At 34.8% G+C, this 12,215-nt stretch overlaps 1 protein-coding gene across 1 annotated transcript in view; it reads right to left on the bottom strand.

Moving 5' to 3' along the window:
* The window catches only part of frmd3 (FERM domain containing 3), a 74,357-nt gene extending 64,942 nt beyond the window's left edge, over positions 1 to 9,415 (bottom strand). Inside the window, exon 1 of the mRNA XM_051903980.1 lies at positions 9,065 to 9,415. Within this exon, the coding sequence (XP_051759940.1) occupies positions 9,065 to 9,169 (105 nt within the window). The 5' untranslated portion in view covers positions 9,170 to 9,415. The remainder of the gene's footprint in view (positions 1 to 9,064) is intronic.
* Positions 9,416 to 12,215: the final 2,800 nt, after the last annotated feature.

Genomic DNA, 12,215 nt, shown 5'->3' with positions numbered 1-12,215 from the left:
AACGTCAATAATCACAGTGTTATTGAAGATGTTAAAAGGTTGAAAAGGTCGAATTGAATACAGAAATTAGCAGAGGAACATTTAAGAGGACTTATTTAAGACAAATAAAGTCACATCATGCCAAAAAAAATGTCCAAAGGATGTTTTATTTTAACTATTTATTGTGAATCTTCAAAGATTAAATTGATTGATTATACCGATTATTAATTAGAGTTTGCATTTTAAGAGTATATGATCAGTAAAGGATTAGTTCACTTTAAAATGAAAATGACCCCAAGATTTACTCACCCTCAAGCCATCCTAGGTGTATATACTGTAACTTTCTTCTTTCTGATGAACACAATCAGAGATATATTAATAAATATCCTGACGCATCCGAGCTTTATAATGGCAGTAAGTGAGTTTGAAGCTCAAGAAAATGCATCCATCCATTATAAACAAACTTCACATATGCATATACACTTTATGAGCACATGCATTCCCTGGGATCGAACCCACGATCACATGATCAAATGATTGCATATTGTTATATATTGCAATGCTCTGACAATGGAGCTACGCGAAACCTTTAGAAGGCCTTTATTAACCCCCCGGGCCATGTGGAGTACGTTTATGATGGATAGATGCACTTTCTTGAGCTTCATACTCGTTGGTCCCATTCACTGCCATTATAAAGCTCGGATGCGTCAGGATATTTATTAATATATCTCCGATTGTGTTCATCAGAAATAAGAAAGTCATATACACCTAGGATGGCTTGAGGGTGAGTAAAGCTTGGGCTAATTTTCATTTAAAAGTGAACTAATCCTTTAATACTGCTTATAAAGCCAACACGATGGTGAAGTTTGCAAATGTGGTACTTTTGTTCTTAAAGTGAATGAAACTGAACCAATCACAACTGTTTGTGTTTGGATCATAAAACATTTAGTCTATTCATTTTGACAGCTGACAGCTTGAGTGAATTTTCGTGTTGTTTTCTGTGTTCCCTTGTGAAAAAGTATGCTTAAGTATACTTTTAAAAAGAGTACTTACAGAAATAATATGATTTAGTTTAAAAAATACTTAGATGAAGTATAATATTTTACACATAATTGCATGCAAATTGCAGTTAAATGAAAATGCATTATAGCTTAAATTCATATTAAATACAATTAGTTGAACTTAAGAGGGCTTTTGACCCACTTTACATCTTTATATGTAATTTTGTAATTCTAATGTCTTTGAAATATGGTTAAAGTGTAGTGACAATTATTTATGGAACCCTAAAATATACTTTTTTATTTTTATTTATTTATTTTTTTTCCCATATCGGACAATGTAGAGTGAGAGGAAAACAGGCTAGGGAAATGGGGGAAGGAGATTGAGACCCAGGCCGGAACCAAAGTTCAATGAGTTTCATGGGTTGTAATGTACTTTTATTCCAGCAGAACTGCTGTGAGTGACAGATAGAAGTGTGTATCAGTGTGGGTTTGTGTGTTTAACAGGTCATATATCCCCAATGGCCAAACATGCTGTTGTCTCTTAAAATATCTATCACACACACCACACACTGTCACTGCACTGCCTCAGGCTAGTGATGTACAAACTGAATGGGAGGACACTTCATCACACACACACACACACACACACACATTTACTATCTAAATAAGGACATATCATAGATCTTTATTTTTTTTATAGCAATAGTGTATATATATAGAATATAGAATATTGACTGACCCTGCCCTACCACCTTATTTAAAATGAAAAACAAATTCTTTATTTTATGTATGAATACATTTTTCAATTTCCCAAAAATTCCACATTTCCACAATCAAATGTGTTTGAGCTAAAGAACAGGAACAGCTCGTGAAATAAACAGTGTTGCAGTCTCGACACAGACACACACGCTCTCTTTGAACCGCAGCGGTTATACATATGCGCTGCACATCACTGAGACATCATTCAGCACGAGTGCAATGACGTCATTCATTTACACCCCTCCTGCTCCCCCCCTCTCTCCTGTTTTATGATCTTTTTCTTTCTTCAGACATTCTTACAAAAAAAAAAAAAAATCTCATCAAAGGGCATAGAGGAGAAGGATAAGAATAGCATGAGCACTATTTATAGTCTCCGCCACAACACCACCTTCTCTCCTTCTTGCTCTCCGGACATTTATTGATGAAAAGATGGAATGAGAGAAGATGAGAGACACATTTCTGCAGATGGGGCGATTTGCATTTGGTGTAATACAAAAATAGAAATGTTTAATCGATGATGACACTGCTGCATATTTAAGAACAGCAAAGACAGTGAGTGGAGAATTTTCAATGTGACTAAAGCTACGGCACACTGCTTAATAACCCTTACTAAAAAAGTGCTGTGGTGGTGCCATGATACAGCCATAGTATCAGATGGTAAAACCATGGTACTTTGATATATCATGGTATTGAATGATTAGCATTTTCATACTCCAAAAGAGCATTCAAAGGACACCATGGTGTGTCCAAAAGATATGGTAATATCGGTAACACTTTGGTATGGGGAACACATATTCACTATTAACTACGACTTTTGCCTCAATAAACTTTTAATTTACTGCTTATTAATAGTTAGTAAGGTTGTTGCTGTAGCGTTTAAGTTTAGGTATGGGGTAGGATAGGGATGTAGAATATGGTCATGCAGAATAAGACATTAATATGTGCTTTATAAGTATAAATAGCCAATATGCAAGCTAATAAGCAACTAGTTAAGTGAGAACTGTTCCCCACACTAAAGTGTTACTTAATATCTAGGGCTGGGTAAAAAATACAGATTTCTCGATTTTAATCGATTCTCATTTTTACGAACCGATATCGATTCTTAAATCCCAAGAATCGATTAGTCTAGTCTGTCTTCAGTTGATGAATGAACAGAACATGTAGCGCGCCTCCCATCCAATAAATCGCAATGATCTTTGTGCTTTGTTACTTTTTATATGAAGCAAAGTCTCAGATTTCAAATGACGTCCATCTTATTATGAGATTCAGAAAATAAATACCGTTTTGGCGCTGTTTAATGTGACGGATCGCTTTAGCGCCTCAGTTAAAGAGAAGCGGCAGTACGGAGTGCATGTGAACATCCTCTCCTCTGCTTTAATACCAATTACAGCGCGAAATAAACATGAATTAACATCTGAAGGTATGTTAAAATACACAGTACAACTTAACGAAATCCATATCATGTCTCGTGTAATAGCTCAATCAGTGTTTCAACCTCGGAAAGACGTCGATAAAACAGCTTGTTAACAATGTCACGTAACGGCACATTTACCTCAGAAAAACATATTCAGTGACCATAAACTCATTAGTCAGCTAGAAAAATGAAAGCAGCATTCTGATATAGCTATGCACCGTTACATATTCACTATAATGTTCTTCAATATTTAATGCATGTTTGAATAAATCAATTATGACAGCCACGATTTAAATCTTTATATTTCAAAAAAACGAATTGGAATAGAAATATGATTATGTAATTCTAAACTTTATTTATTATAAAAAAAAATAAAATAAAATAAAAAACATAATTGAGTGTAATTTAAGTGTTTGTATATTTATCTGAGTGGAGCTCACAGACACCAGGATGGATTAACTCACTGGTTTTAGTTCTCAGATTTGGCTCCATTGTTCTGGAAACCAAAGTGTTTCTGTTTAGATGCCGTATATACAGGGTATCTTTAGGCATATTTGTACCTAGTAAGTTAATTTTAACCTTCAATATTATAGCAAAGGAGTACCAACTGACTCTCTTAGTTGAGAGATATACTGATATACTACATCCAAAATAATTGATATCGTAATCGAATCGAATCGAATCGTAATCAAATTGAATCGCAAGCATGTGAATAGAAATTGAATCGAATTGTGAAAATTGTGTCAATACCCAGCCCTAGTAATATCATGGTATTTCTTGTTATTGAATATATATTCATTTATATTTTAAGTATTACTTTTCAATTATTTTCCTTTAACTTTTCTTTTAACAAGTGTTTACCTTCTTTATCATGGTTTCCAATTTCCATTATCCATCCCTTGTTTGATACAGTGTTATTTTAGCATTATTTATATACCATTATAGTTTTTTTTTTTTTTGTCGTTTTTTTTTTTTTTTTCATATTACTATTTAGATTTCATTTATTTTTATTTCAGTTTTAGTTTTTGATTTTTTCCCCCTAGTAATTTTAGTGCTTCAACTTATAAATAATTACAAAGAATTGGCAAGTAACACATTGAATTAAAAAGGAAATTTTATATTTATATATGAAATTGTTTAAAATAATAGTTTTATTTCAGTTAAAAAAATTTATATAACAATAATAACCCTGGTTTCATAGTGAAGTTACACCTGAAAAACCTAGTGAAGACTAATCAAGATAAAATAAATAAAAGCCAATTAAGACAGCTGTACATAAATACATGAGTATTATCAAGAAATTAAATATAACTATCAAATATATTCTTTTACAGTACAATATACCATAGTACTTAATGACTACCATATTAATATAACATGGCATTTAGCTACTGCAAAGGTAATTCAAAGAACACCATGGTGTGGCCATGGTGCATGTTTAAAGTACCATACTACCTCCAGTTACCTATTACTGAAAGCCGTTAAAACAGAAATTATAATTGGCTATGAAATTATGAAGTTCCAGCTTGGGAAAGACTATATTAAGAGACAGCCAAAATGTTCTATGTGACTTCATTTTGTCCAGTTTTGCCTATGCGAGGAAGTTTAACAGCAGAAGCTGAGCGCAGCATCAGTAGCACATGAGTGATGCAGCAGCCACACTGAAGAGCATGATCTGCCTTAATAATGCAAGAGCTATCTGTCCTTCAGACACTGAGAAGACACGCGGCACGCCTGAGCCAACACTGAGAAATGACCCAAAGAAAACACACACATCCGATTTACTTTAAGACAGAAGTATGCTTATTATTACATTCTGACTGACCCAGTAAACTGAGCATAACTTGACATGGTTTCAGTCAGTCCAAAACAGGGAAAAACAAACGACTGTTTTTGATTAGGGCCAGTGTATTTCTAATGACTTATAACTAAAATACACAGCCCTAAAGATCTATGACAATCTAAATCTTTAAAATGATTTCATGGATATGTCATGGCAAACATATAGATTTGTGAAAAACGTTAATTTTTATTGTATATACAAAGAGTTTTACATTTTCTAAATGTTAACATTTTTCTAAATGTAAAAATCTGTGGTTCTTGCCTTTGCAGAACTCATTCTGATGATTCTAGGGTGTTGTGAGTGGTTGCTAGGGTTTTCCTATGTTGATAAGGTATATTTTAATATACTTCTTTGCAGTTGCTCATGTGTTTTGGGGATGTTGGGTGGTCGTGTGATTTCTATATCACTATAGAAAGTGATGCTTGCCCTAGCAAACAACAAAAAGACATATCACAAGTGTTGCTATGATATGATCAAAAATACCTAACATTTCAACCCATTTGTGAATGGACTGATAATGTCAAAGGCTATATTCACAAGTTCTATATGCAATCATTTTTTAATTAACTTTTTGGCATGTTATCTCATTTTTGGCTCCCAAAATATTCAAATTTTGAAATAACAAGACAACAACTCACAATGCTGCTAAATTGCATTCTTTTTCTGTTCTCTTAAGGTGATGATACACGGGGCAACTTTTTGAGCAATGTTGCTGGGCAATGTTGCTTGGGGACTTTTGCCAGTCACTGCAAAGTTTCTCATGTGGACGCAAAAGTTTTACAAAGAACACAAAACATTAAACATTAAAATATTATTTTTCCTCCCATCTCATTTTTTTTCTTTTTCATTTTTTTTTTTTACATCACCATGTGCCCTTACGGGCTCCCTAGATTATATTTCATTCTTAGCCACAAAATATTGCAATTTTAGTTGATTTCAAGTTATGTGGTCATTTACCATGTTTTCCTCTAATGTTTCTTGACTCAATATCACATGAAATTTGTTGTTCACTGAAGGTGATCACAGCCATGCTAATATTTAGACCAATGGCGTAATTGTGATATGACATTTCTTTTATACAAAAGCTTAATAAACGAGAAGTTAATATTAACAAAATTACATTTTACTTTGTCTGTTTTTGCCAATAAAAACAGTTCAGAACAAAGTCAAAGCAGCAACACACAGTAGCGCTTTTTCGTTCTTAAATGAATCAGTGTTATGAAAGAATCAGTTGAGTGAATAATTCAGTGACTCACTCAAAAACACATTCACTTGTCGCCACCTACTGGCGTAACTTCTGAGTCACTGAAACATCCCCACTCATGCATAGATTGACAAACGCACTCTCATCATTAGTAACTATTTTACATTTTGGCAAATTGATGCCTAATTTGTATGAATTTGTGCTATATAATTTTTGTACATTTTCAAACAATCCCACCAAGAGTTAGGTTTAGGGATATGGTTAGGAGTGGACCTTCATGCTTAATTTTTCCTAAAAAAAAATTGTACGTTTCTATACAAATCATGTATGGATTCATACAAAATCGCCACCTAGGAAATCTGTTATGTTTTCTCATCAGATTGAGTTGGACTGATAGTCTATCTGGAATGCAGAAACAGTGTATTGTGTTCATAAGTGAAACTGTGTTGACTACTGTTTTGAAAAGTGTTGTGTTCTGATATAATGTGTGGGAGAACGAAAGTGAAGGAGTAAACAAGATGGATGAAGTTCACTACTCCTGCCTCGTGTGCTTCACTGCTTACTAATTCCTGACAGATACAACACAGTGAAAAGTCAAAGGTCTGTATATCAGCACTCTTTAGGCCAATCAAATTCGAGGCCCACGACTAACTGCTGACATGTACTATACATGGCACATCAAACATAAACTCAGCATTTAACTCCACGTGTAGCTGATAAAAAAGTAAGAGCTGGGTGCTTATAACATGTAAAAGTGCACCGATGGAGGTGCAGCCTCTGTCTATGAGGGTAGTCATGAAGGTGCCATTAGAGCCTCGTGGCTTTCTAAAATATTCATAAGACCAAACAGAACGCTCCTTCTTTTGGCTCAAAAGTTTATAAACATCACACCGGAGAGAGAGAGATAAAGAAGGAGGGATGCACATCACTCTTTCTGTCATCTCTTTCTTACACTTGACCTATTCCACTTTGTTCCATAAGTGCAGATATACATAAATGGACCAGCAGAAAATTACTCAACAGATATTTTAAAAGTTGGCAGAAACTTTTTTTTAGCCATTTTCACTGATCTAGGATTAGCTTACCTCAGGTAGAACCACTCTAAGAGGCCAGCTTCCTGACTTCACCATCAAAGTGTGGTTTTCTCAAAAGTAAAGAAAGGAAATGATTGTTGCTTCCATTAGACTGCATGTACATTAGTGTGTAAGGTGCCTAGTGATACTGTAAAGAGCTAGACTACACTTCCACATCATCATCAGTTATTATCGCACACTTAAGCCTGCAGCAGAGCTGAATGACAATAACTGCATTAAGGCTGCCTCACAGCCTTTATAGATTTGATTATATTTATATTAGCAAAACTACATGCAGATTTTCAGTAGATTTGATGTTTTTATTGTTTCCAAGGATGTTTTGGCAGGAAGTACATTGTCAGAAGTATTTCCCAGAAATGGTTTTGCTCATTTATCTTGACTGGAACATGGAGAGCATGATGGGATGAAATCCATTGGCTGTGTCTCAAAATCTTGTGAGCTGCCTACCCGGACAGGATTTTTGAGCATCATCGACACTTTAAGACATTATGCAGTGCTTCCATTGGCTTTCCAAAGATCTCAAAAAGTGGCATAGTAATGATGAAATGAGCAAGTCATTATAACTGCATATTAAGTGCTATCTATCATCTAACATCCGTTTTTTTTTCCCCCCATGCCATAGTTAGCTTTGGTTTGTTGCCATTGGGGATTTCTAAGGCACTCCCTCGTGAAAAAGAAGTGTGCTTGTTTTGAAAGTGCACTTGTATGCTTTAAATAAGTTAACATATTTTTACATTATAAATTTAACTATAGTGTGTTGTTTGATATTACAGTTAAAGTTAATCTATTTTAAACATACTAAATTGCAACTTCATCCTTACAAATGTGTAATTACAAATATATTTAAATACATGACATACATGTTTCAAAAGAAATTGCATTAAAGTATATTTTAGTTTACTATAAAATGCTCGTCAGTACAGGTAGTACATTTTAACCATATTTTAAAGACAACAGAAGTAATAATGAAATTACAAAGAAGTACATAAGTCAACAAAAGCACTAAGATTAAATGTAATATAAATTTAAACTATAATAGATTTTCATTTAAGCAGTGTCCGAAAACATTACGTTCGCACTTATATTCCTTTAAAGTATTAAGTAGCCTAGTGTTTGTAAGTATGCTAAAGTGTACTTCCTTTTCACGAAGGCTAAAGCTGCTTTAAAACCCTGTGTACTGTGAAATTAGCTATACAAATAAAAGTGACTTGACTTTACTTATGAAACACGGTTGCCATAGCAAATTGTTTTCCATCAAAGACTTTTTCAGCAATCCTCCATCACTTTGGAAAGAAACATGAGAGATCTGCCATCAGGGCATGAGGTACATGGACCCATACGTGCTGCCTTACATAGACGTTCAACAACCTCTGCGAATTAAATTACACAGCGAAAAATATCCAACAGGCTTGCAATAATAGTTATAGGCTATGTCCAGTGATTATATTAGGCCTATTTATAAATGAAACACGTCTATATGAATCTTTCTCTAGTACAAAGAAAGTCAAGGGCGTAACTGTTTAACAGGCAATTCAGTGACGGCAGTAATGAAACGAGAAAACCATGATGAAAGCGTCATCAGTCCCTAGGCGTCTTCCACCTAAACAAACGCGAGTATACAACTCAAAGAGGCCAGTCAACAAGAAAACTGTCAATTCAACACGTTTAATAAGCATTATGTCCTTTCGGCATGTTTATAATCGCAATAAAGAACAGCGTCGCATCACTGAGCGCGCGCACACTGGAGCACACGCGCTCGCTCGCGCCTACCTGGATGCTGCACGAGATCTCGGAGTCGTCGAGCAGCCGAACAGTGCACTGGACCTCCTGCGCGAGGGAGGAGATGCTCGGACTCCGGAATCGAAGCATTTTCATGGCTCTTGGTTCCGCATAGCAAAGCAAAAAGCGCCTTTGGTTTCGGAGAGGACGGTGTGTCGGTTACGCGTCGCTTATGTCGCCAGCGGAGAGGAGGAAAGAGAGATGTCGCGTTATATGACCGGGAGAACGATCCCCCTTTTCTTTCTCTCCCCCTCCCTCCCGAACGCGCGCGCCTCTCTCCATCAGTTCAATCACATCAGCGGTATCAGCAGGCATCACCTGTAATGAACAACTACACACAATGGGTTGCCATAACAACGGGAGTTACAGTACAGTTTCTGCCTAAAATTGAATAGTTACTACTTGAGCTACACCAAAACCATATGAGAAAATAAAATCATATGGGATTGAGCTTTTAAAGTCTTTGTTATTTATTTATTTATTTCACTGTGGTATACTATAAAGTCACAGGTTTTACTGTGTAGTAATAAACTCTGTATATGCTATTTTGGTGAGAAATATTGTGTAAAAATGGTAGTTATTATCATGGCTGTAAACTATGGGAATGTTAAACTATTAAAATGTAAATTGCTGCATATTAAATAACAGCAAGATATTTCCAAGCTAACAGAAAACGTTCTCAGAACTATATGGCTAACATTCTGGCTCTCACAAAGTTACGAACAGACGTTCTCCCGGTAACGTTAATAGAATGTTTGTTCATAGTTATCTGGTCTTTAATAACGTTCTCTGAACGTTAGCACAAAAACGTTATTACATCATGTAAGGTTTTAGTTGGAAGTTCGTCTAACGTTTTTTAAACGTTACTACTTGTTTCAAAACATTCAACATTCAAAAAGTAATGTTGCTATAATGTTTGTAAAATGATAAAAATGGAACGCTCCCTTAAAGCTGCAGTCCGTAACGTTTTTTGGTTTATCCGAAATCAATTTTTGAGCAAGTACATAACCAGCCAGTGTTCAAAGCTATCTGCTTACCTTAGCCCGATTCACAATGGTAAGCTTGTAATAATGTTTTATAATTCGAGTGGTACTGGTGGGTTTCCGCGGGAAATTCGAGCATCCAGCCGTTCGTCTTTGCGTCATTACGTCACGTCTGTAAACAGAAAGAAGGAGTCCCAGCTAGTAGGCCATATCATGTGAGGATGGCGGATCATTTATAGCCTTTTCTCACAGCAGCTGCAATAGTTAAACTTATCATTTTGATGGCGGATTGTAATCCAAAATGGTCCAAATGACAATCATCAGTGACAACTGGAGATTCACCTGTAGTCACAAGCAAAAGTCTTTGGACTGCAGAGTGGCTACAGAAATTGAAATCTACAGATAACGCTAATACATACACATAGTCACGCAATGCTGATGTTGTTAACATTAACAATTTGAGAACAAAGAATAACAATAACAATAATTTGCACGTTTGAAGTGATCTGAGCTAAGCGATTGTTAGATTTAATCACCATTGGCAGCACGATTTATTGCTTTTTTATCAGTTGGTCAGAACAAAAGTGTCAGACATGATACTTTCTTGTTCAGATGACACTTTCCGGTGAAAATTCTTATTTTGGTCATACTTCCAAGATGTACAATCTGTAATCCTGAAGTACAGTATCCACGCCGTCTGACAGCAAACATTAAATTCATCCACGCTGAGGAGCTGTGCCGATGCACAACCCATGTAAAGATGATAATTTTGCAAATAACTGCAGGTTTCAAACAGAGATGGCAACAAAGAGGCAAAACTTATGGACTGCGACTTTAGAGTTTTTGCTAATCTTCGCATAAACAAAATGTTTTGACAAAATGTTCTGAGAACATCCAGAAATAACAATTCCACAACTTAATGGGAACATTATCAAAGTGTTCTTATGACATATTTTTGTTAGCTTGGTTACTGGCTAACTTACATTTTAGACACAATGCCAGCATCCGAATATGCCTCTTTTTCTATATTGCATGTGAAAAGCAGTATCATGAAATAAGGTAAGTCAAATGAATAATTCAATGACTCATTCATAAAGATGATATAATATAAAGATTCATTAAGACTTGTCGCCGCCTGCTGGCGTAGTGATGTAACGTAGAAAAAGTCACTGAAAAATGCCCAACGCTGATGCACAGACTGACAGTCTGTCTAGAACACTGTAGTTACACACAACACGAGTAAATTGTGAGGAAGACTAATGAACATGTAATATGTAGCCTACTTATTTCCTGAAGCAGCTTACACACAGTAGTCCTTTTGTAGGTTTACATGCAATGTGTGTAATGAATCCAAACATCCAGTATACTGGACATCAAATGTCCACTCAAAGAAAAATGAATGTTATAATTTATTTTTTATTTTTAATATATTTTTTAATTTAAATATGGTCATTCTACAGTAGTCAACATTTGAAGTGGATCAAAAAAGTTCATCAAAGGTTTTAGGACAACTTTGATGAAAGGTTTTGATCCACTTCAAATGTTGACTACTATACGTACAATTGTACAAATATATTTCAGAAAAAAAAATATGGGATTAATTACTTTTAATTAAAATAAAAATATTACATTATTATTCAAATTAAAAAAAATAACCCAGTGTCAAGTGGTCTCATGCTGACTAAAAAACATCCTCCCAAAAATGACCAATCCATGTTCTCCGAGTTACATAAAAATACCCAGAAGTTTCTTAGATAATCTTAGATATATTTGTCCAATATATTGGCTATTTAGAAGGATACGTTTATATAGGATCCCCTTCAAACAATCTTGCTTTTTAGCAAATATTAAATATATACTTAAATATTAATAAGCAATTTGCAAAAAGAGTATACCTTTAATGTACCTTAATAATCCCAAGCACACAAACAAAATATTTGAATATATTGTATATCAAATTAGATCACATATAAAGTGTTAAAACATGTCGATTTCAATGTCCTCTTAATTTTACTATGTTTGTCTTAAAGCATATTCCACTCGAATCATTATGGATTTATTGAGCGAAGTAAACAGGCTGAAGACGTTCGATACATTCATTAAACAATGCTTAGCATGAATGGAATAACAGATTGTTACAAATAAACAACTATAAAAAA

Source organism: Ctenopharyngodon idella, chromosome 8 (genome assembly GCF_019924925.1).
Source record: "Ctenopharyngodon idella isolate HZGC_01 chromosome 8, HZGC01, whole genome shotgun sequence".
In the NCBI taxonomy this organism is placed as follows: Eukaryota; Metazoa; Chordata; class Actinopteri; order Cypriniformes; family Xenocyprididae; genus Ctenopharyngodon; species Ctenopharyngodon idella.
This window is presented reverse-complemented; position numbering and strand designations above follow the sequence as displayed.